General features: G+C 44.0%; 1 protein-coding gene across 3 annotated transcripts in view; it reads right to left on the bottom strand.

Moving 5' to 3' along the window:
- Positions 1-27,193, bottom strand: part of LOC306923669 (suppressor of tumorigenicity 7 protein homolog) — a 98,570-nt gene that overhangs the window by 67,915 nt on the left and 3,462 nt on the right. For 2 of the 3 annotated variants that reach the window (XM_079501895.1, XM_079501896.1), the window contains exon 2: positions 10,757-10,792. The exons of the other annotated variant lie outside the window; for it this stretch is intronic. In XM_079501895.1, the coding sequence (XP_079358021.1) occupies positions 10,757-10,778 (22 nt within the window). In that variant the 5' untranslated portion in view covers positions 10,779-10,792. The remainder of the gene's footprint in view (positions 1-10,756; positions 10,793-27,193) is intronic. 3 annotated transcript variants of the gene reach the window in all.

The raw sequence follows: 27,193 nt of genomic DNA, 5'->3' as shown, positions 1-27,193 counted from the left end.
AGAGTAAGGGCTCCCATCCATATCCCTATACCATCAGATCAACTTGATTTCAGACACAATAATACAGTTGGGTGCCACCGATATTGTCCCTTATTATTTGACCCATTTAGGCCCGACCTCAACATTTTTAAAAATCCTTCTAAATCCTCCAGTTTTCTGAAATAAATATTTTCACGATTTTTCAAAAATAGCAGACCTACAAGCTCGTAGCGCGCCACTCGGTGGCACGCTATCTTTTTTTCCTATACCATTGCTGTCATGGCCATACCTTAACTCATTTAGGCCTGAGCTCGATTCTACAAATGTCTTCTAAATCCTGACAGTTTTCCGAGAAACCTATGTTTCTATAATGTCAGTCGTTCTCAAACATTTTCATGTCAAGGACCCCCAAATATATATGTAATCGGTCGCCGACCCCCCATCTGAAAATATGTTTCATATTTCTTCCAGAAGCTAAGATTTGAGTTAAAAATGTTCGTTCTGAAAGAATATGGTTTGCGCCACATTTTCACGATTTCAACAGCTAAAGCATAACATAATGCTTAAAACACCAAAAGGGTGAGAATGGATTAAAGCTACTTGATTATAGCAAAAGACATGATTATGGCAAAACTTAACCTAAATAATAATCACTGTTATGGGTCCATGAAACATTTATTCAGCACTTTTAAATGAATTAATTGCATACACTATTCGGTGATATATTTTCGGCCTATTCGGGCCGAAACCGAATAGGCCGAAAATGCATTTCTAGCCATTTCCGAATATTTTCTGAGGCCAAATATTCGGTGCATCACTACTAAGTACATTTACTTAAATACTGTACTTAAGTACAATTTTGAGGTATTTGTACTTGAGTATTTCCAATTTCCAATACTTTTACTTCTATTCCACTACATCTTGGATATCCCAAATATTGTACTTTTACTCTGCAGGAAATTTATTTGAAAACTTGAATTACTAGTTGTAGATTTTGACAATTATTACAAAAACACATTTACCACACCAGCTCTATATAGATTTCGTACTGCGACGCATGGTGAGCTTGTAGATCTGCCATTTTCACGATTTTTTTATACATTTGTGAGATCTTTGAACAGTCATGAACTGCATAGAGAGTACTTTCTAGTACTTTAAAGGGGCATTCCACTCATTTTCAACATTTTACTATGTCATTAATATACCTTACTAGCTGTTGTGTGGAAATAATAAAAAGTCCCACCATTCTGTGTTTCCTAGAACTGTAAGTATGAAAAAAATCATTAACATGGTGAAACACATCTTGATGACATCATCAAGATGTGTTTCACCATGTTAATGATTTTTTTTTCAGATGTCCAGTTCTAGGAAACACAGAATGAGGGGACTTTTTATTATTTCCACACAACAGCTCTAAGGTATATTAATGACGTTGAATTCCGGACTTTTACTTTACCGTAACTGGATTATTTCTACCGTGTTTCCTCCTGGCAGCCTCTACACTGCACAATAAGCCAACGGAGCGAGAGTGAGAGTGGTACCACGAGGACGGAGCCAATAAATAAATAACCCAAGCCCGTGTGTTTATGGATGGCAAAGCTGAAGAGAAGGGTGGAGGCGGGCGGCCGCAGTGTCGTTTTTGACAGCAACTTTTGATTTGACTTTTAGTCAAAGGGGCTGTTTTGCACCAAGAACGATTAAATATAGCTTAGTTTAGTGTTAATCAAGGATTTGTTGATCAAGGATTCATTTTAATTCGAGTTGTGTTGCACCACTTTAAGTTTAACCCATTTTGGGCGGGAACCCCTTTTGGTGTTTTAAACATTGTTATAATTTAGCTATTGAAAAATAGCAGATCTACAAGCTCGTAGCGCGCCACCGAGTGGCGCGCTACGAGCTTGTAGATCTGCTATTTTTGAAAAATCGTGAAAATATTTATTTCAGAAAACTGGAGGATTTAGAAGATTTTTTTTTTAAATTTTGAGGTCAGGCCTAAATGGGTTAAGCATTGCTTAACGGATCTGTGATTAAATCCTTAACCTGTGATTAAAACCCACTAAACTGTGACTGAAACTTTAAACTGTGATTAATTCATGGATTAAACTTTGTTGTGTGTTTGCCATCTTGGTTTTGTGCTGTAAATAAACAGCAGTCTTGAGCCTAATATCATTATAGCGTTACTATTTCATTCACATTTGAGAATGTGGACAGCAGCTTATGTTTAAATATTGTGCCTGCAGCAAAAAATATATAATAATAATAAACCCGCTCACTCGCTAAAAAAACATAAACGTATAAAGCTTTGCTGAATCTGTACCGCCTTTTAAATTCATCATAATCATAAAATTCGACTGGGTTTAAGCCCAACACACACCGTCTGTGAAGCGGGTGCACAGCGACGCGGCACAGTATTGCCGCACAGCAACACCCACAGGACGCGGCCAGCCACGCCCACGATTCCCGGATGGAGGCCGCGCGGCAACGCCTGGAAAATAGAACAACGGCGTATCGGAGCGTCAGGCGAGGCGTGAACGCGTGCCAGCGCGCGTCTGACGCCGCCGGTGTGGGATAGGTTCATTGAAAATAACGGAGGCGGCTGTTTTGACGCGCAGCGTTCACAGACGGTGTGTCTTGGGCTTTAGACGGTCCCTTATTTTTCTTTGAGGTGCTCTTTGGTTTTCATGAAGCCATCTGATTGATGCTGCCATGTATACATTTAAACCACCTCTCCTGATTGGTTTAGAAATGAATCCCTTATTGATACTTAAATCAAAGTTTAAAGTAGTGGTGCAACAGGATTGACATTAATCCAGGTTTACTGTGAAAATTAAAACAGAGATTAAAAAAAACAAACGTTTCTTTGACGGCACAGAGCCGACAATGTGGAGCTCTCCAGTGCCCCGGTTTGGATTCATCTTGTAAAGTGTAAACAAGGCCTGTCCAGGCTCTGTTGAGCTTACTAGGATAATACTATTTCCGGTAGACTGGAAATGTGGCTTTTCAAAATAAGAGCTCAAATGGGAAAAATGCTGGCGTGAATTAGATCCAAATTTTTCAATAAATGCCTAGTGTTAAGGCTTAATCTTTCTTGGTGCAAACAGCCCTATAGTTTATTTAGTTTTAGTCACATTTTAGTCACCTGGAATGTTTTGGTGTCTAGTTTTAGTCGACTAAATATCATAAGATTTTAGTCGACTAAATCTGCAGTTGATTTAGTCGACTAAAATGTATTTTGGCGGGCCTTGATGTCAGATTTTACACTTCTGCTGAAAATAGCAGATCTACAAGCTGCGCGACTCGTTGTGATCTATTTTCAGCATGCAACCAAGTGTAAAATGAGTTTGACTTGTGTGTCTTTTGCTTATACTGGATCTATTGTCCACTAAACATCCCTAACATTTTAGTCTAGTTTTTATTTGTTGATGAAATTGTCAATATATTTAGTCATAGTTTCAGTCATCGTAGCCTAGTTGTCATTTAGTTTCCATTTAGTTTTCGTCAGTGAAAAAAGGCAGTCGACGAACATCTTCCGTCATAGTATTAGTCGACGAAATGAACACTGGGGGCGGGGCATAATATGGTGTCTGCGGAGGGGAAGGCCGCTCTCAGGTCAAATGTCAGACAAATGAGCCAGGTGTGTGTGTGTGTGTGTGTGTGTGTGTGTGTGTGTGTGTACACGTTTATCTTTTCACGCGATAGAGCGATAGAGTTCGTCTTGTCCTTCATAAAGCTGCCTTGTCGCTTTGCTGTTGCACACGGTGTTAATTCATCCATTTGTAATTTCGGGTAACATTCGTACACTCTCGAAATTCAATTTGCCGGTGAAATCCGGTTAACAGTACAAAAGAGTAGTAGACAAACCAAAAAGGAAAAAAAAAAAAACAAGCTTCAGTGAGCTTTCCCCCTAGTGGTAATTTCCCACTCCAGTGAACATCATGGCTGCTCGTTGTGGCTGACTTGGAGGACACAGCGAGCAGCCATGCAGGAACAGTTTCTAGTATGAGGTCGTTCTCTACACATTACACGCTAAGGTACCTACAGACAGTGACTCTCTTGAGTCTGGCAGTTAAAAACTGATTTCAAACTGTTTTTGGAGTTGTGTGGCATCGTCAAGACGACCAGACATTTCTAGACGACCAGACATTTCTATGGCACGGCAAGCACAAATATATCTCCGTTCATCATCTGTGGCTTTCCTTTTTGGCTTCCGTATTGGAAACAAGGCACCGACAGCATGCATGGCATGCATGTTGTTTCTACAGCACAGCAACCAGTAGGGCTGTGATGTCAACTCGATTCTCAATCCAAAAAAGATTTGTTTTCCAGATTCAAAACGATTTTCTATTCAAAATGATTCTCGATTCAATACATAGGATTTCATCACAATCTACTCCAGTCTTGAACGACATGATGTTTTACTGTGATTAGGGTAAGCTTACATTTCATATCACAGACACCATGTAGTGAAAACGCCTGTAACTGTAACCAGAAAAAGAAAAAGAAAAAAAAAAAAAAATCGTGATTCTAATTCGAATTGATTTTTTTTGACACCCCTAGCAACCAGTGAGAGTGCAGCAACATTAATAGCGAATATAGCGACGTCGTGTGAATTGAACACACAAAATCCATCCCGACGACGTGACCACATTAGTTAAGTTTAAAAAGTTATTATCAGAATCAAGAGTCCTAATTAGCATTTCTGCAGGCTAGTTAATTAATTTCACAGACCGGTCACCGATCATCAAATCCTCATCGCTGCTGTGCTGTACCAATCACTGCGTGTCTTACTGGGTGCATATCTTTGGTCCGACGTCCTAAACAGTCTGACAGGCGATAGTCCGACACCCTAAACCCGCAACCTAACCCTTACTGCACTGCACGTGGTTTCCACAGGTGAGTCTTAACCCATTTAGGCCTGACGTCGAAAATAAAAAGTCTTCTAAATCCTGACAGTTTTCTGAAATGCCTCTCTACGTACGTAAATACCTTTCTATGTCATTGATAGTCAAAAATAGCAGACCTACAAGCTCGTAGTGCGGCATTTGTTGCCGCGCTATGAGCTTGTATATCTGCTATTTTTCAATAGCTATATTATAACAATGCTTAAAACACCAAAGGGGGTTCCAGCCCAGAATGGTTAAATGTCTTCTAAATCCTAAACATTTCCTGAAAAACCTGTTTCTATGTCAGTGGTCAGTTGCCCCCCCCCCCCCCCCCCCCCCCCCCACACACATTTTCAAGATTTTTCAAAAAAATAGCAGATCTACAAGCTCGTAGCGCGGCATGCTATGAGCTTGTAGATCTGCTATGAGCTTGTAGATCTGCTATCTTTCAATAGCTAAAGTATATCATAATGCTTAAAACACCAAAAGTTGTTCCCGCTCAGAATGGGTTAAACGTGTCGGACTATTAGTACGTCGGACTAACGCATCCCCCGCCCTCGTCTACTGCTGGTACCATCAAGGCAGGGTATTAACCTGGTTCAATGTATACATGAGTATGGTATGTATAGTCTAAACCCCAAAGCATGACTTGCATGCAACAAGCCGTTTATCCTGGTGCCATGATGCCTGTCAGCTGTGTTAGCCCTGTTGTCAGTGAACCACAGCCATCAAACATTCCTTCACATTCATTGTTGTGTTATACTTGCAGACCGACTGAAGCGACCTGGCTTCATGAAGATATGAACTGAATGTCCATACAGTTTGTGGCTAGGCTAGACATGGCTAGATGTATGCTCTGCAAAACACATTCTGAAGAAATCCAGGAATCTGTTCAACAGACATATATGCCACTTGACTGACTGAAAGCCATCTAGAACAGAAAGGAGGAGAGGTCGCACAACATCGTAGTTGTGTGTACCAGTAGTTCTTCATACCCTGAAGAAGGCATTTTCTGCAGAAACGTTGGTCATCTTAAAATAAAGTTTTTTTGCATCGTGACTACGAGTTGTGCGATCTTACCTCCTTTCTGTTCACGTTTATCTCCCGTTTAAATGCATAGTTTCGTCAAATGGCACAACTGTGGACTGTGGTACGTCCAGAGCAGGGATGAGCAACTTTGATGATGGAGAGGGCCACTATATTCCCACCCTCACTCCCTAGGGCCATATATTACTGTCGTAGCAAAAATAGCCAATCTACAAGCTCAAAACGCGTCGCAGCGCGACGCATTTTGAGCTTGTAGATCGGCTATTTTTGCTATATTCGAATTTAAATCTTGAATTATTTTTTGCTATTTTTGAATTGGAATCCTGAAAATTAACATTTTTATGTAGTTTCAAATGCCTTTAATTATACTTGTGTTGAGAAATGAGCTACTAATTTAGACTGAAGTAATTACAGTGGGTCATGTTGTGGAATCATAACAGCTGAAACCAATATTATATCAGTATTCTGACATTAACCTGAGGGCCACATTAAGTGAAGGTGGGGGCCGCATGTGGCCCCCGGGCCGCCAGTTGCCCACCCCTGGTCCAGAGTAATCTAGTAAGAGAGTAATGACACTCCCGTCGACTCTCATTGTAACAATGGAATGCGGAAGTGCTCATTCTATCTCAATGGAATAGTTCCAGCCATAGGAGCAATGTTTGGAACTATCGCCCATAGGTACCCGCTTTGCGGCGAGATCAAAGCGTGTCACCACTCTCTTACTACATCACTCTGGGTACGTCAAGACAAAGTTGAAGGCAAGCTCTAGTATGCAAGTTAAAGATGGGACGACCCTTTCACACGATTCAAGAGGACACCACTGGAAAACATGCACCATAGTGAATTTGTCCAGATAAGATGTCCACTCCAGAGAAACCATTTTACACCGCACACAACAACCTCGATATGACCAGAACAGGAGAGTTGCACAAAAAAGATGCCGACTGCAGCCAAGAAAGTAGGTCAAATTATTTCAGATTTCCAAACGTAATTTGTGTCCCATGTTTACAACTCTATTATCTGTGGGAGTCAACAGGTTTGACCCTTTTGACCCCAAGGTTTGGAATGGGTTTCGCAGAACAACAAGGCGCACAAGGAGCAGCTTTGTGACTGAGCGCCACACACTTAACCCATTTTGACCTGAGATCAGATTCTAAAAATGTCTTCTACATCCTGACAGTTTTCTGAAAAAGCTATGTTTCTATGTCAGTCGTTCTTCGATTTTTCAAAAATAGCAGACCTACAAGCTCGTAGCGCGCCACTCGGTGGCGCGCTATGAGCTTGTAGATCTGCTATTTTTCAATAGCTAAAGCATAACATAATGCTAACACCAAAAGGAGTTCCCGCCAGGAAATCCACTAGCAGTCGACTCTTCCACAAGAGTACAATCCTGTTCACTTAAACCCCCTTTTTTGGCATGTCATATTATTGTCATCATAGCCACTTTAAAAAAGTGCTTTTTATAAGCCAGGATCACATTCAGACTAAGGCTGCATGATCAATTTCATAATCCCTTAAACATACCCGTAATAACATAAATCTGTCAATTCAGTTTTTTCTATTATTCAACAAATCCATGCCATACTAGACCAATTATATAATGCACTGTACTATAGGCCATGAAATGATTGTCAAACAAGGTTTGTAAAGTACAGAAGTTATGAGAGCCAAAAGAGACTTATAGCTGCTAATTATGTTTACCCAGCAGACAACAGTCATCAAAAAGCTAATCTTTCATTTAATAATATGGAGACAAAGACAAACATTCACATTTTAGTTTGGTTCTAAGTGTTACAATATTATACTGTAAGACTAACCAATTACACTTTTTAAAGGACCACTTCACCACTTTTCAACCTATCTTCATATGTCCTCACTAATAATCATGAAAAACATTTGTTCTACTTGGTCTGTGTCTCATAGGAGGGCTGTGGGCAGTTCAGAAACCGTCTTCTAGTTACATCATCGATGGGGAATACAAGCTAATAGAAACTGCAGGCTTTCTAGTCCTGAAAAGTGCGAAAATGGAAGCCATCGTTCTCACGATAATGAAAATCTAAACATTTTTGTAAAAAAGAAATCTGCCTAATGATGATGTCACTGGAAGACGGTTTCTAAACTGCCCACAGCCCTCCTATGAGACACAGACTGAGTAGAAAAAAATCGTGCCATTTTATCATGATTATTAGTGAGGACCTAATGACCTATTATATGAAGATAGGTTGAAAAGTGGTGAAGTCGTCCTTTAAGTTTAATTAGATAAATCTTGGATAAATGGCTTCAGCCCTTATTCAGCAGGCTGTGAGGAGGAAAGCTCTCACACCATTGCGGCGCTAACTATGGCTAACTGAACAGACAGGAACTGTACTGGTTTCTCTGCCAGTGAGTGTGTGGGCGAACACTGGCCTCAACTTCAACACAGAGACGTTACGGGGGTGGCAGTGGTGGAAAAAGTACTCGAATGTTTTACGTAATTAACCCATTTAGGCCTGACGTAAAAAAAAAAAAAAAAAACGTTCGCTCTGAAAGAATATATATTCAAAGATTTGTGCCGCTTTTTTACGATTTTTCAAAAATAGAAGACCTACAAGAAGACCTAAGTGAGCTTGTAGACCTGCTATTTTTAAATGCTAAAGTATAACAAAATGCTTAAAACACCAAAAAGGGTTCCTGCCGAAAAGTATCAATACCGCAATGTAGAAATATACATTACATTCAAGCAAAAGTCCGGTATTCAAAACTTTAACTCAAAATGTACTTGAATTAAAGTTTTAAAAGTATTGGCATCAAAATGTACATGAAATACCAAAAGTAAAAGTACTCAGTATGCAGTCCCATTTCAAGTTTCAAAAGTCAATCTACGAGCTTGTAGATCAGCTATTTACAAAATGTATATAGGGGCAGGGCTGGAGTGGTTACCGTATGTTTCGTAATAGTCCAAATGTACAAAGTAACTACTAGTAACCAACGCTGTCAAATTAATGCTTTGGAGTAAAAGTACAATATTTGGATTTCTAAGTAAATGTACTTAGTTACTTTACACCACTGGTGGACAGACCATAATAGTCCTAGGTTTCAATCTAACTGACCCATCTGAAATAAATCATAAAAATGCCCCAAAAACAAGTTGCCTTACGTAGAATGTAGGTTCTGACCAGGCAGCCACAACATAGCATCAAACAGAAAGGGTACGGGGTCAGGGAAGTGTGTGTGTGTGTGTGTGTGTGTGTGTGTGTTTCATGCATGTGTGTTTATTTTTTATAATTTACATGTACGTATGTAAATGTACGTAAATGTACGTATGTGAGTGGGTGTGTTTGTATGTTATCAGCATCTATGGTGGTTTTATGCATATACCTATACCTGTATCTTTCAGTTTCTGCGGAGCGTGCGTGCGTGCGTGCGTGCGTGCGTGCGTGCGTGCGTGCGTGCGTGCGTGCGTCTAGCCGTGTGTAACTGTTGATGTTATGGAAGGAAAGATGTTCTGGCTGGTAACTTTGGCCTGCCTGCAGATCACCTCAAGCGGAGGCTTGAACATCTTCAACAATCAGAAAAAACACATTTTTACAGCAACAAACATGCACGCAAACACACACACACTCTGTTGAACTCAGCTAGCAACAGCGTGTGAAAGTGTTCCTCGAGTTCCTTGGTCCAACTTCAATGTCAACAAAGACAAGACAAGAGAGATGGAGAGACTGAGGGGGGGGAAGGCAGGCATGGCTCCAGTGAAGGCGTCCATGTTGGCGCGCTCACACACAGCATGCACAGAGCTTCAAACCAACCACACATACTGGGGCTGTCTATCAACAGAGGCGTGCAATTAGAGAGAGAGAGACAGAGAGAGAGAGAGACAGAGAGAGAGAGAGAGACAGAGAGAGAGAGAGAGAGAGAGAGAGAGACACAGACAAAGACACAGAGAGAGAGAGAGAGAGAGAGAGCGAGAGAGAGAGAGAGAGAGAGAGAGAGAGAGAGAGACAGACAGACAGACAGACAGACAGACAGACAGACAGAGAGAGACAGACAGAGAGAGAGACAGACAGACAGAGAGACAGACAGACAGACAGACAGACAGACAGACAGACAGACAGACAGAGAGAGACAGAGAGAGACAGACAGAGAGAGACAGACAGACAAAGACACAGAGAGAGAGAGAGAGACAGACAGACAGACAAAGACACACAGAGAGAGAGAGACAGAGAGACAGACAGAGAGAGACAGACAGACAAAGACACAGAGAGAGAGATAGAGAGAGAGAGACAGAGACAGACAGACAGACAGACAAAGACAGAGAGAGAGAGAGAGATGAAGGTGGAGGTAGAGGAGAAGTGAGCATGGTGGTGACGCGTGTCTTTGCATCGCGAGCGGCTGCCATTGGAGCGTTATATAAAAACACTAGAGCCTGACTTTCACATCGTGCAGTCTGTCATTGGGGGACAACACACACACACACACACACACACACACACACACACACACACACACACACACACACACACACACACACACACACACACACACACACACACACACACACACACACACACACACACACACACACACACACACACACACACACACACACACACACACACACACACACACACACACACACAGGGCAGAGGAAAGAGGGATGGGGGAATAAAAGGATGGGGGGATGCAGGCAGGGAGACGGTGAGGAAATGCCCCCCCCCCCCCCACCCCCCAGAGCAGAGCAGTAACCATCGCCAGAGAGAAAAAACTCAGACATACATGGACGCACACACGCACACGCACACACACACACACACACACACACGCACGGAGGGAGGGAGGGGAGGGATGACGGCAGTGGTACCAGTACTTACATGAGGACTCTGTGCCGAACATGGCTGGACCGGGAGCTGCGATGGAGATAGAGACAGAGAGGAGAAGGAGAAGGGGAGGAGGAGGAGGAGGAGGGTGGATGATGAGCAGGCGAGCTACTACACAGCAGGGGACATCAAAGCACACAATGCAGCCGGCCAGCCGGCCAAGGCTGGCTCCGTCCTCCTCCCCCCCCCCACCCCCCTGCACCCACCGTCCACCCCCCCTCCTCCTCCTCCTCCTCCTCCTCTCGGTCGCTTCGGCTGAGGGCTGAGGGGGAAACGCAGAGAGGGAGCACGGAGAGGACAGGAGGAAAGAAATGAAGAAAAATAGCAAGAGGTGTTGTAGCGATTCTCCACGGACAAAATCCACAGATGGCTAGGCTAGGCTAAAGCTAGCTGTTATTGCCGTCTCCTCCTCTTGCGATGCGCCTAACGTCGGTTGGTTTAGCCCCCTTCTCTTTCTCTCTCTCTCTCTCTCTCACCCTCGCTCTGTCTGTCTCCCTCTTTCAGTGTCTTTCTTTCGCTCCGGCGCTCCCGTTCTCTTCTTTTTGGGCATGCAGCGGGGGAGGGGGGGGGGGAGGGGGGGGGGGGGCTACACAGACTGGGCCGTCCCGCTCTGTGTGTGGAGAGGGAGAGAGAGGAGAGAGAGGAGAGAGAGATAGAGAGAGAGCAGAGGAGAAGAAGGGGACAGTCCTGAAAGAGAGGAGGAGGAGGAGGACAAGGCGGGTTGGTGGGAGGTGGGAGAGGGGGAGCGGGGTGCAGAAAGGAGAAGGATCGAGGAAGAAAAAAAAGAATAACGAATCCCGCAAAGGAAGAGCGACCTACAGCTGGCATGGACCTAACCGCCCTCTGACAATAGATATATGAACACACACACACACACACACACACACACACACAGTGATGTCACACTGTGAGAGAGAGAGAGAGAGAGAGAGAGAGAGAGAGAGAGAGAGAGAACAAGCGATGGAGAATTAAGAGAAGGAACGGGAGGGGGAGGTAGAGAGGAGAAAGAGAGGAGAGGGAGGGGAGGGGGCACAGAAGAATGGGAGTGGGAATCTGGCCAATCAAAATGCTTCTTCTATTATGACCCCCACCACCACCAAGAAAAAAAGAAACTGCGCGCGCGCACGCACGCACAAACGCACACACGCACACACACACGCACACACACACACACGCACACACACGCACACACACGATAATAAAGGGCCTGTAGTCTGGCAGTTTGACAAATTGAAATGAGAATGAAGCAGAGCTGTGTGTGTCTATACCTGCCACACCATTGCCCCCACCCCCACCCCACCCATAGTGAATGAGTGAGCCATAAGGGACAAACGGAGTTCACCCTCATTGACAAATTATTCTGTGTAATCTCTATGTTCAACAATTCAATCGTAAAGAAAACTGAAAGGAAAAAAATAAAATCACACCCGTGTGAACTGAGTGGTGTAACTCCGTGTGGGGGTCCCGGGGGGGGGGGGTCCCCGGAACTTCCAGACCCACAGGAACGCACGCGCCCAGGGTGCCGGCCCGGTTCTAGCGAGCCGTCTCTCTCTCTCAATTAGCAGGCAACAGTGCAACACTATCTCTCTCTGTTTCTAGCGCAACAGCGCCACTTTTGCCCCTACTGGTACCCTAGGGACGGACATAGGGATGGACATAATTATATAACCGAACAGAACAGACACACTTCTAATAACCCTGATGGTAGACAGCATGAACATCGTGTTCAATTATTCAGCAGCATCGACAAATCATTTGTGATGTTAATTTGATGTCGTCCCTCATGTACGCTGGCGCTGACACACACACACACACACACACACACACACACACACACACACACACACACACACACACACACACACACACACACACACACACACACACACACACACACACACACACACACACACACACAGTATGAGGAGATTCTAGAATTACATTATGATGATTGTCTGACAGAAAACCTCAGTCCATTGAAATTGCAACACATTCATGGTCACGAGTCTATTCTGTGAGCCTTGGTGATGAATGGACGCTGTGGGTTCCATTGGTGGAAACCTCCCGTTCCAGACAGGGTGCTGGAATCCTTTCCTTTTGTTTGAATGGAACACCCCTCATTGCAAGTGCTGAAAGTAGGGCTGGTAGGGATGTTGCTAGTTAATGGATTCATCCATCGCTAAGAAATTATTCAATTAATCCATTTTGACCTGAGATCAGATTCTAAAAATGTCTTCTACATCCTGACAGTTTTCTGAAGAAGCTATGTTTCTATGTCAGTCGTTCTTCGATTTTTCAAAAATAGCAGACCTACAAGCTCGTAGCGCGCCACTCGGTGGCGCGCTATGAGCTTGTAGATCTGCTATTTTTCAATAGCTAAAGCATAACATAATGCTAACACCAAAAGGGGTTCCCGCCCAAAATGGGTTAATACGTTTAGCGTTTAGTGCGCGTGGCCGAGGAACGCACATGCGGGCCGGTTAAAAAAAAAAGTCTCCCTCACCTTTATAGCCACAGAAACGTCTCTGCTTTTGCAGAGACGTTTCTGTGTTAATGTTTCTAGAGTTAATGCTATGGAGCTAGAGCTAGTATGCCTATATAATAGTTTATGCATCAGTTGGTGCACAGCGAGTGCATGCCTGACCTGGGATCTTTAAGATGTCTCCCAGGTCATGTTATAATTGCACAAGGGGGCTCTCTCTCCCTCAAATCCTCCACAGAGAGGAGAGGGCAGAAGAGGAGCAGAGGGAGATGGATCGACGGCGTGCGTGCATGCGTGCGTGCGTGCGTGCGCGCGTGCGTGGAGCTGCAGCTCTGGGATCAGCACATACCAATCCCCACCTGTAATCACGGCTACTCTAATCTGCTCTCATGTCGGGTTCTCCACCGTAAGTTTTCAACACCGATAGCCATAAGCGCGGTGTGATCGGGGGATCGGCCATAAGCGCAGTGTGATCGGGGGATCGGCCGAGCAGCTCACAGGGGACAGAGACAGCTCACAGTCAGCCTTTACAAGCTTTCTGTGGTACTGCCTTCACAATCGCATTATTGATACCGATGAATATTGATACTGAATTCATAATTGGAGGACTAAGTCTACATTTTCTGTTTCCAGTAACAATATGTGATCAATAATGACTGGAAGCAGTACTAAAGGCTGCGATAATAATTCACATTATTGTAATCAATACTAATAAACAGACTTAAGAGTTGAGCTCACTTGACCTAAACCAGTTATAACATTATGAGTTTCCTGTCTCTGTACTTGGTCCGCACTTTTCCCCCTCTACAACAGATCTGGCTCATATGTAGATTGGAATGCTAATGTTGGTCCCACATGACCCCCTCGTCCCATCACCGTGACAGTGTTCAATAAGCTAACATATTGCCATAACAACTATAGTGCTGCACGATTCTTGCTCAAATGTGTCTGTATAGTTGCTGAACTTGAACATTACTACATTGAAAATGTAGCACCTGGAGCAAACTACTGTGGCTTTAAACAGACAACATCAAAGCTTGACTTAGGGCCGATTCATACTCCTAATTTAGAGACGAATAAAAGTCGGTTCGGCTCTGTAGAGCCTACAACAGGGTTCCCCAATAGGCGGCCGTGGAAGAATTTCAAAAAAAAAAGAAAAAAGAGGGGGGGTCCCAGGTATAAATGGCATTAAATGGGGGTCAGTAGCCTATGCATGTCAAACTGGGCATCCTTTTCAAATGGTGTCCTGCCCTGAAAATGAATTTTCAGGGCAAGACCTCGACCTCACGTGTGCGGACTCGCCCCCCAGCCTGGTACCCTAGTCAAAATATGGCCCTCGAGGAAAATTCATTGGGGAACCCTGGCCTACAATGTGACGTCATTTGAGGTTCGGGGGGGCGGGTACCGTCCCAAAGTCGGTGCTACTGAAAATTTCTGACAAGCCAAAATCATTTCGGCACTACAGCGGTAAAATAGGAGTCTGAATCGGCCCTTAAACCTCTTAGTCCGGCAGCCGGGCTTGTGGGGTGGGAAATTTGGTATATAGTCTTTTTTAATTGGCCTAAAATATTGTCTATCTACACTAAATCTACACTAAATTGACCGAACGCTGTCTGTCTGTCATTCTGTCTGTACACTTCCTTAGCACAGAGCAAGACTGCTGCTCGCTTTAGGACACCTTCTCAAAACGCCACGGCGCACGGACAGCCTCGCGGAACCTAGCGCCGCACAGCCCTGTCCTCCAGCCTCAATGTGCCCTGCTTTAACCCATTCTGACCTGAGATCAGATTCTAAAAATGTCTTCTACATCCTGACAGTTTTCTGAAAAAGCTGTGTTTCTATGTCAGTGGTTCTTCGATTTTTCAAAAATAGCAGACCTACAAGCTACAAGCTTGTAGATCTGCTATTTTTCAATAGCTAAAGCATAACATAATGCTAACACCAAAAGGGGTTCCCGCCCAAAATGGGTTAATTACAAACACCAAAGCCAACCTCCGAGTTTAATAGATTATATGCATCTCTATGGGCAGCAAACGGTTAGCTGAGCAGCCCGTTAGGGACCGTCTAACAAAGTGCAACACCGAAAGTGAAAATATTCAATAACTTAATTTATATGCAGAATAATACCACCGCATTTACATCACACATCAATGGTGTACTTATGATTGTACTATACAGCATTTATTTGCGAAAGAAAAGTTTAATTTATATAGGCCTACATTTATTAGTAAATACATTGTTTTCCATTGACTTGAATAGGAAAATCAGGTACTTTTCTCTCGGAATTCGTATGGCTACAGTCCACTTGCCCCCCTCCCCCCCAGCTCAGGAGTGTAGGCTAATAACAGGGAAGAAGTTAGAAGACTCTATTAGCCTATACTTTTGTGCCCAACCCAACTTCCCAAGATCATTACCCACACTGAACACCATTCGCTGTTCATATATTCAGAACGGGTAAGGACTATAGTATACATACATTCATGAATCCACTTGCTGACGGCTGTCAGTATTGAGCATTTTTCCCCCTTATGAATGTATGTATATAGACAATATTTCAGGCCAATAAAAAAAGTCTATATACCAAATTTCCTAAATCCTCCAGTTTTCTGAAGTACCCATGTTTCAGTGGTGCTCAATATTTCATATCAAGGACCCCAACATTTTTATGTAATTGGCCTCCGACCCCCCATCTGAACATATGTTGTTCCAGGGACCCCTCAGAAACAAAGATTTGAGTTAAAAACATTTGCTCTGAAAAAAATATATATTCCAAATTTGCGCCACATTTTCACGATTAAAACAAAATAGCAGACCTACAAGCTCGTAGCGCGCCACTCGAAAATGGGTTAAACAAAAGAAGCCTGTTGGCTGCCGGACTACTACTTAAAGTCTAAACTAAACTTTGAGAGTAACTCAAAGTAATTTAATTGGACAGCCAAAGTAGTACATGCTGCACAACTCTTGGTCAAATGAGATCGCATAGGTGTCCGAATCTTAGATGCCGATCTTTTATTGATGAATTGTGCAGCACTAACCACTGTAGGTCGTGACTGTAGGTCAGGTGAACGGGGTGGTGAGGATGCCGAGGGCACCGCGAGACGGAACAATACTGCTAGTACGAGGACAATCATGTCAATGAAAACACAGAAGATAATCCATGCAACCAGCTACTTAATTCATTTAGGCCTGACCTCGAAATTAAAAAAGAAATCTTCTAAATCCTCCAGTTTTCTGAAATAAATATTTTCACAATTTTTCAAAAATAGCAGACCTACAAGCTCGTAGCGCGCCACTCGGTGGCGCGCTATGAGCTTGTAGATCTGCTATTTTTCAATAGCTAAATTATAACATAATGTTTAAAACACCAAAAGGGGTTCCCGCCCAGAATGGGTTAATTCTGAACAATGCATTACAGCAAATATTCCACAATCACCATTTCTACAAAAGCAGTTTTGTCTTCATTTTATTGAATTCCCACTTGTGAATATTTGCCATTTCTCAAAAGTAGTTTTGTCTTCATTTTATTGAATTCCCCACTCGTGAATATTGAACACGTTAAACATTACTGTAAGTTTGTTTTTGATGATGTATCGCCCGGCCATAAATACACCCACCCTCCTCTTCCTTGCCATCATCCACACCCACACGCCCCCCAAGCCCCCGCCCATCGCACTGCCAAAGTACCACCCAGAAATAAATGCCTCTCCTCTGCGTTGCTAGGCAACTGAAAATAAGCATAAGTGGAGCCTTCTTCAGAGAGAGAGAGAGAAGAGTGAGGGAGAGGAGAGAGATACAGCAGAAGGAGATGGCAGGGCCATATCCGAGTGAGTTTGTGTGGGAGGAGGTGTGAATGAGAGAGAGAGAGAGAGAGCGAGCGAGATGCAGATAACTAGAGGTACACATTCAGGTACATAACACAAACACTGAGTGTGTGTGTCACCGTGTACACACACACACACACACACACACACACACACACACACACACACACACACACACACACACACACACACACACACACACACACACACACACACACACACACACACACACACACACACACACACACACACACACACACACACACACACACACACACACACAGTAAATGATGATGGGTGAAGCGACGGCGAGCAAGGTACACGCCAGTATCCCTACAATTACCATCATTGTCTCGGTCATAACATACAGTAACATAACAGCATTTATGTGCTCTCTGTGTGTATACCGTACACGTGTTCCAAGACCAACACCTCTCCTCCAACAATGTACACCACCTTATTCAAGACGGGACACAATGCAAGATGAAATTGGCTCATTTGCATTTATACAGTGAGACTGATCCACTGCTACCAAGAATGCATGTCTAGGATCAGTAAGACGGTGAGCAGCCTGCCATGTACCGATAACCGCCCGGACACCGATCCCCCTCTGCCAGACACCCCACCGATTCCCCACAGCCAACAACAAAGAGCGGTGAGGCTTGGATTCGCTACATGGGGGCTAGTCTACCATTCAAACACACACTGGTACCCCCCCCCCCCCCCCCCCCCTCCGCTAACTGGGTCAGGAGGAGCAGCCTAGCCCCAATCACTGCTGCTGACACCTAATGGTTGAGTGGGAGAACTGCATGATTGGTTATCGCTCACAGCTGCAGAGGCTGCACAATTATTGAGAAAGAACTACTACACGAAAAAGAACGCAAGATCCTGCCTTCTGAAAAATAGAAAATAAAAAATAAATATGGGGGGGGAGAATAAAATGTATTCAGCCATGGCTAGTATAAAAAACAAAAAGGGTCATGGTTTAACCCATTCTGGGTGGGAACCGCTTTTGGTGTTAGCATTATGTTATGCTTTAGCTATTGAATAGCAGATCTACAAGCTCATAGCGCGCCACCGAGTGGCGCGCTACGAGCTTGTAGGTCTGCTATTTTTGAAAAATCGAAGAATGACTGACATGGAAACAGCTTTTTCAGAAAACTGTCAGGATGTAGAAGACATTTTTAGAATCTGATCTCAGGTCAAAATGGCTCATCCACACGGGTCTTCATCGGGACACGACGCGGTCCCGTGGAACTCCAAGGCTCCTTTTCCCCACCGGGGTTGAACCGCTTCAGTTCAGAGTGTTTCCACTGAAAATGATTTGGTTCAGAACCCTAAAAAAGTCGTTTCGGAACTGGAAACAAAGAATGGCCGCCGGTTCCGTGCAAGAACCAGTTCTAGAAACGTTATTTTTGTAAGAAAGTATAACTCAAGAGTTAAATGCACACTGAAGATTTTACAGGGAATGCTTAAAATGTAATGTTAATTAACCCATTTAGACCTGAGAACGATTATACGGTACAAATGCCTTCTAAATTCGGACAGTTTTCTGAAAAACCCATGTTTCTATGTCAGTCGTTCTCAAACTATTTCATGTCAAGGACCCCCACAAATATAGGTAATTGGCCGCCGACCCCCCCATCTGAAAATATGTTGTTCCAGGGACCCCCCAGAAGCAAAGATTTGAGTTAAAAACGTTGGCGTTTTCACGAATTTTCTAAAATAGCAGACCTACAAGCTCGTAGCGTGGCACTCGGTGCCGCGCTACGAGCTTGTAGATCTGCTATTTTTCAATAGCTAAATTGTAACATAATATTTACAACACCAAAAGGGGTTCCCGCCCAAAATGGGTTAAGACAGCTATGCATATCTTTGGGCTTCACTCCACTAAGTGAGAGGCACCAGAATCTGTCTAGACTAGTAGAAAGATCCGGGTGGATGATGATCACGCCAACAACACCGTCAGTCACTAAGTAGAACTGACCACAACACGGCTGTAGTTCTCCCTGCAGGAGCTGTGTGGGACCTCGCCTGAGAGTCCAGCCAACCAACCATGACTGGGCCTGATCACAGTTGATTATGGCGGACAGGGGAAACAAACATTTTAATCTATTTTGGGCGGGAACCCCTTTTGGTGTTAGCATTATGTTAAGCTTTAGCTATTGAAAAATAGCAGATCTACAAGCTCGTAGCGCGCCACCGAGTGGCGCGCTACGAGCTTGTAGGTCTGCTATTTTTGAAAAATCGAACGACTGACGTAGAAACATAGCTTTTTCAGAAAACTGTCAGGATGTATAAGACATTTTTAGAATCTGATCTCAGGTCAAAATGGGTTAATCTATATGCTACAGTTGCTCGCTAATCAGTTCCGAAGTGGCAACTTTCACCTCACATTGCCAATAGGCCTATCTCACAGCATTTCCCCGCCCCCTTTCCCACGCCCCCTTTTGGAGCTAGTGGTGTTATTTTTTCTGTGGTCCATAGGCTTGTTGTTAAAAGATGTATTTTCACAAGCCACAAACTACTGTTTTGTAAAGGTAAGGTTTATTCTACTTATTTGAGTTGTTATACCATTGTGTTTTCTTCATATTATTATCGGTCTTTGACATTTTAACATTAGGAAATGTACTTAGATTCTCCAGAGAAAAAAAGTGTAAATGCCTAATGTTAAATGACACCACTACCTATTGATTATAAGAGAAACCCAACAGCTCCCCCCCCCCCCCCCAAAAAAAAGAAAAGAAAAACTTGCTAGCCCTTGACTGATGACACCTGCCCACCCTGACCTTTTCTCTAGCTTTCATTTGTGAACCAAGAGAGCCGGAGAGCTGGATGCAATTGTCCAGTCAAACATCAGAATGCTCTCTCCCTTTCCTCTCTTCCATTCACAGACTGACTGTCACTGTGTGCACAGACAGACAGACCCCATTCCTTCAGCTAGTGCTCTCACTCAGGGCTGGCTTTGCCTGCATTTATAGCCTGTGGGAATGCCAGGCCTTATGCTTCATTTTATGCTTAAAAAAAAAAAAAGGCTACATAACAAGCTCACAAGTCGTGGTGCAATGCGTTGTGATTTGCTTATAGATTTGTTTATTTTTTGAGTGGTGCAACCACTCCCTTACGGAGCTGTGTGTGTGGCTGGGTGGGTGGCTGGCTGGCTGGCTGGGTGGGTGGGTGGGTGGGTGCCGTGGGTGCGTCTAAGCACGAAAACAGCATGGTTGTTTTTCACCACCTGTGCGCAACCTAACACACACACACACACACACATATTAACTGTATATATGGTGATTTCGGGTGTACCAGTACAGTACAGTACAGTACAGTACAGTACAGTACAGTACAGTACAGTACAGTACAGTACAGTACAGTACAGTAGAGGGACCCCCACACGCAGGGCTCGACAGTGCGACTAGGTACTCGCATATGCTACTAAAAATAGCACCGTGCGAGTTGTAAAATTAAATTTGTAGCACCGGTGCGACTACAGAATTTGACCATTCAATCGTGATAAAGACAAGGCAAGTGCACATTCTATAGTCGCGGTTCTATACCTATTCTATTCTATACCATTTCTTAGTACGGCGGTGTCGTTCGCCAAAAAGAGCAGATCTACAAGCTAACAACGTGTCGAGGGCCTCGAGGCTCAATGCAGCGTTCATTTGAAGATCTGTCCCCTTTGCTCCCACCGCCCCACCCCTCCCTGTGTTGCTGGCTGCTCAGTTCTCAGCAGCGGAGCGAACGCAGCAGGATAGCATGATAGCATAGAAGGAGTTGCTTGGACCCCGACACATTGAATACTAAACTTATTTGGAAAGTTTGGAATGTTCAAACATCACTCGATATAACTTTTACCAAACATGGGTGAAACAGTGTGCAGCCGTGCACGCAAAGAGTGCACGTGCGCACGCACATGGAGTGGACGGATTGATTGATAACCAAAACAACCCTTGCTTAGCACCTCGCTTACAAAAGTGTGTGCGCAGGCTGCGCAGCGCAATACGAATGACCGACCTGTCACCTGGCTGCCGCTGGATACATCATTTTATTACTATTAGTCAGTGGCCTGCATAACGAGCAACGGAAAAAAGGCAAAGATCCCCCCACCAGTCCACCACCTCCTTCCACCACGCCGAGGTGTATATGTACGATGTTTTGTCTGAACTGAAGCAGTCAAAGCCAAGGAGAATGTTACAATACTAATTCACCATCGAGTAGCCTCTGCACTGAATATCACACTCGCATGATAGAACAGCAGGATACAAACGGATTGTCTGTCTGTCCATGAGCAACATGAAATGAATTGATGATTATCTATCCATCCATCCATCTGCATCCGTCTGGAACTCCCCCCCCCACCCCCCCGCGAACCCCCTCACGGAGTTGCACCACTCACTTCACACAGGTGTGATTTTTTTTGGGACTCATAAGATTTTTTTGGGACTCATTTGAATGACCACCTGTGCATCCCGGGACCCATTACATTGAAAACCTATTTACATCACTGTAAGGGTTATGTTATTGAACAGATGAGTATGCTTGGCTGGACCGACTAGTAGCATCTCTGATTTGGCAGAGTTCAGGAGTAGGAAGGAGCTGTTCATCCATTTCTTTACCTCGGCTAGACAGATTTCAAGTTTGTGAATGTTGGATGGGTCAGTTGCTGTGATGGGGATGTAAATTTGGGTGTCGTCTGCATAGCAGTGGTATTCTATGCCAGACTTTCTAAAAATGTCGCCTAATGGTGTCATGTATAAACAGAAGAGGATTGGACCAAGAACTGAGCCTTGTGGGACACCGTAGTTAACACTGGAAAAATCGGACATTGAGTTATTGAAGAGCACAAGCTGAGATCTATGTGAGAGGTAGGAGCGGAACCAATCGAGTGCAGGACCTTTGATACCAATTAAATGTTCTAAACGATCGAGGAGAATTGAGTGATCGACCGTATCAAATGCGGCACTAAGGTCGAGGAGCAGCAGGAGAGAGGTCCTGTCCGCATCCATTGCCATTAGCAGATCATTTGACACTTTAACCAGAGCGGTTTCTGTGGAGTGGTGGGATCTGAAACCGGACTGAAAATTGTCAAAGAGATTGTTATTGCTGAGATAGGCTGTAAGCTGACTGGCAACAACTTTTTCTAGCAGTTTTGACATAAATGGGAGATTGGATATTGGTCTATAGTTCGCTAATGTGTGTGGATCTAGACTAGGTTTTTTTAGTAGGGGTTTGATTATTGCGGTTTTGAAAACTGTTGGAACGGTGCCACTAATTAGGGACTCATTTATGATATGAAGAAGCGGGGGGCCCAGTGTAGAAAGCAGCTCTTTAAATAATTTGGTGGGGATTGGATCCAGTAGGCAGGTGGTGGATTTTGATGTGGAGACCAGTTTAATGAGATTATCATAGGAGATTATATCAAAATGTGATAGGGTGATGCTGGAATGAGTGGCTGTGGAAGATGGAGGTTGGGAGGCGGTTGTGGGTGAAGCGGTAGCAGTTAGTCTGCTCTCTAATTGACTCCACTTTGTTGTTGACAAATGTAAGGAAATCTAGTGGATTGATGGAAGGGGGGGGAGCTGGGGGAGTGGTTTTGGTGAGGTTGGCGATTGTGTCAATGGCGTTTAATGTTTTGATGTTTAATTTATGTCATATTTAGCTGAATTTTGACCTAATTTCTCCGTTCATTGTCAATGGCAAAATCTTGAGACGTGTGGGGACTAAAGCTGTATAGGAGGGGCTAGCGCCCCTCAAAAACACATCATTTTTCATCGTGCTCCTAAAATAATTTGTGTGCTACTAGATTTTTCAACTTAGTAGCACACGTGCTACTTGGAAAAATGCTAAGCGTCAAGCCCTGCCCACACGGTAACTCTGTCATTTCTCAACCGTTTCAGACGCGTGGCAGCTCGCCGGAATCGGGCCGGCACCCTGGGTGCGTTCCTGTGGGTCAGTACAGTACAGTAGAGGGTACAGTAGAGGGACCCCCACACGGTAACTGTCATTTCTCAAACGTTTCAGACGCACGGGGCAGCTCGCCGGAATCGGGCCGGCACCCTGGGTGCGTTCCTGTGGGTCAGTACAGTGACAGTACAGTACAGTAGAGGGACCCCCACACGGTAAGTCTGTCATTTCTCAACCGTTTCGGACACGGGGCGGCTCGCCGGAATCGGGCCGGTCTGGAACTCCCCCCCCACACACACACACACACACACACGGAGTTGCACCACTCACTTCACACGGGTGTGATTTTTAATGTCTAAAGTAGAAATCAAGCTTCAGGATAGTGTTCCGTACAGATGGCTTTTGAAATCACAGACATAATATCTGCTAGGGGTGTGATGTGTGTACAGTATGTGGAGTGAAGCATGGACATAGAGATCCATGCAGAGAGAGAAGGAAAGACCGCACAATTACTGTACATGAAAACTAACATTTTGTTCCCAGAATTAATTGTAATAATATAATAATAATAGCAAATAGCAGCTCAGATTTATATAGCGCTTTTCTAAATACCCAAAGTCTCCCCCCAAATAGCGTAAAAAAACCTATACCAGTCTATCTATCACACAAAAATAAAATATTTTCTTCCCAAATAGAGATGAGTGACACTGACTGAATGATAGCAATTGCTCCTCCTGATCATAATAGCTATAGCTAAATAACAGAACTCTTTAGGAGAGGCAGTGAAGATGCTACAAAACAGAAAATATGCAATATATATGCCAATGTATTGAATATGGCAATATGGCCTAGAAGGCTTAAATTCTCATTTAAGCCTTTTAGGCTCAGAGCTGTGATCCACGGTTCAGCCAGCCAGCCCAGTATACATTTAATGACACTGTGATGACATGTGAGGAATTTTTAGCTATATTTAACCGGTGTATTTTAGTTTTCTCTTTAGGTTATTACACAACAAATTCTTATTTACAATGTTCCTCCGTGACCCATCAAAGGCGAGTCTCCTCTGTTACATGCTGTTGTATTCGGTGTTATACAATTTGCATGGATTCAAATATCCACAAGCATTCAAATTGCGAGGGACCATCAAGTGCATTTAAATACACACTAATGTAGTGAATGTCATTCATCAAACTGTCACTGCATGGAAAGCAGGGCAGATCTACTAAGGAACGCAACAGCACAGCACACACACACACACACACACACACACACGCACACGCACACACGCACGCACGCACGCACGCACGCACGCACGCACGCACGCACGCACGCACGCACGCACGCACGCAAAGGACCCTCTAGCCCATTTTGACCTGAGATCAGATTCTAAAAATGTCTTCTACATCCTGACAGTTTTCTGAAAAAGCTATGTTTCTATGTCAGTCGCTCTTCGATTTTTCAAAAATAGCAGACCTACAAGCTCATAGCGCGCCACTCGGTGGCGCGCTACGAGCTTGTAGATCTGCTATTTTTCAATAGCTAAAGCATAACATAATGCTAACACCAAAAGGGGGTTCCCGCCCAAAATGGGCTAGACAAGATTGGCATTGAGAGAAGACGTTTAATTAAATGCTCTCCAGGAATCAAAGCATATACTCAATCTAGGAAGGAACACCTGGCTGGATAAACAAGTTAGGGCACATTATACAATAGAATTACAGCATCCTGATTGAAGTTGAAAATAAAAGGGTTATACTTTCTTCAGGGTCTGTGTTTCGTCCACCCATCTCTACCCTCTCCTAGCTCTGGTCCATAGCTCTAATGCGTTGCATTTAGAGCTATGTTACTCTCAACTTCCGCCGCTCGCATGAATGCAGAAAGCCTACTTTCCTTAGTGGACGCACTCTGAGCCCCCGCACCACATGTATAAACTGTACTTTTTGGCCAAAAGGGGATTTTGTTTCCACCGGGAAAAAAAATACTTTTAGTTACTCCGCTGCGCCTTCTACCGATATTGCCCAGAGAATTGCCTCATAGAGAATATTTTTCCTCTGGTGAAAAAAAATCCCTTTCTGGCCAAAAAGTACAGTTTATACGTGTGGTGGGGGGGGGGCTCAGAGTGCGTCCACTAAGGAAAGTAGGCTTTCTAATGACACAACCCGCCTTTGTTTTGGCGAGTAGCAAAAAAGTTTTTTTTTTATTTACGCTAAAGAGGAGAGGCTGGTCTGCATTCATGCGAGCGGCGGAAGTTGAGAGTAACATAGCTCTAAATGAAACGCATTAGAGCTATGGACCAGAGCTAACCCTCTCCTAGATGGGAAGTCCCTACAACATAGCATTGTTCAGTGCCTCGTCTGTCCTAATATGGTCAGGATTGATTGTGCACACAAGTTGACACACAACAACACACATACAGTACAATACTTTCCTTTTCTCTCTCTCTGGTATGGCATGTTGGGCATTGAGGCAGCCAGCTGTTATGGGGGTTTTGAGCTGCATCCCCCTGGATTACATGCTAGGGGTGAACCAAGGGTGATCCAATGTGCAAGGATCTGCAGGAAGATCTAGGCCTGAAGTACCCTCACTAAAAACGCCGGGACACCGCTCCACACGTCCCAAACTCTTCTCCCTTCTGGCCCCAAAACTGTGGAATGCACTCCCCGTTGCAATCAGAACTGCAGCATCACTCCCAATCTTCCGCCGTAGTCTGAAGACCCACCTTTTCAGACTCCATCATGGCCCGTAGCACTTATCCTACCCCCTTAGATAGCACTTTTTAGACTTAGATAGCATTTGAAACAGACTTATAGCATGTCATGTAGACAGCACAATAATTGCATTGTATGTAGTCATAGCACATCATAGTACATATGTATAGCATAGTATAGTATATATGTATAGTTAATCTGTATAGTGTCATTATATAGATATGTTCTAGTCACGTTCTTAGCTTACGTATGTTTCTTGATAAATGCATTTTATATATGTGATGTATTCCCATACTTTTGTTCTTGCCTAATGTAAGTCGCTCTGGATTAAGAGCGTCTGCTAAATGCCTAAATTGTAAATTGTAAATTGATGGTACAATCGAGACGTTCTCGGTAAGAACAGCTGAGTGAAAACGTTTTTTTTTCCTCGAGGCAGGAGCTGCGGCTAAGAGGGGCAGGCTGCCCCGCCGCCAAAAAGGTACAGCAAACATTTCTAGCCAGAGATCAGGTTACAGAAGCAGCAACACACACGGTCTAAATAAAGATGGCTCCACCGGTCAGATATAGCTACTGTATGTGGCGTGTGTCGTTGGTGAGGCTATAGAGACGATAGTACAGCTGTGAGTGAAAGCTTATCGTAAAGCATTTCACATTGTCAAATGGGGTCTTTTGAATCTTCGCATTAAGAAAAACTGAACTCCGATCTCTCCGTGCATTCTTTCTCCGGGAAAATAAAATATAATCTCGAGTGTGTCTTTTGATTTCTTGTTGTTCCATTCTGGGCGGGAACCCCTTTTGGTGTTTTAAACATTATGTTGTAATCTAGCTATTGAAAAATAGCAGATCTACAAGCTCATAGCGCGCCACTCGGTGGCGCACTATGAACTTGTAGGTCTGCTATTTTTGAAAAATCGTTAAAATGTGCCTCAAATCTTTCAGAAAATTGTCATGATTTAGAAAACGTTTTTTTTAAATTTCGACGTCAGGCCTGAATGGGTTAATTACAATATGTGAATATTTTCAGTAATGTTGCATGAAGCCGGACTCCTCCAAGTGCATGGATGAAAATGAAATCCATGAAGTGGAAACTGCATGTTTCTCCGGGAAAATAAAATATAATCTCGAGTGTGTCTGAAGTGAACATGGACAATACAATGTCTTATCAACTTCAGGTCAGAATCGCAGCCGCCATTCTCCAAAAAGCTATTAGACAACTCATATGCCAGGGTTGGTTCCACAATATCAGCACTCCGCCATCGGTCACTGGGGGCATCTGGCGGGCTCTGACAGTGCCACAAAACGCATCATAAATCCCCCCTTTATGCTTTGGCCTTTTGAGACTTATGGTCGTGCCACGAAAATACGAGGCGGATTTCCAGCAGCTGTGATTCATCATTTTTGGATGCCGACCGTGCCGTGCCACAGTAGACCTCCATTTCACTATAAGCTCTCTGAGCAGAGTCAGCTGGGAATGGAGAGAGAGGGTCACCAAAGTGGCTCTCAATGTTCAGGGAGG

The sequence above is a fragment of the Electrona antarctica genome (assembly GCF_951216825.1).
Source record: "Electrona antarctica genome assembly, chromosome: 5".
Lineage (NCBI taxonomy): Eukaryota > Metazoa > Chordata > Actinopteri > Myctophiformes > Myctophidae > Electrona > Electrona antarctica.
Note: the sequence above shows the minus strand (reverse complement) of the source record. Positions and strands in the feature narration are given on the sequence as shown.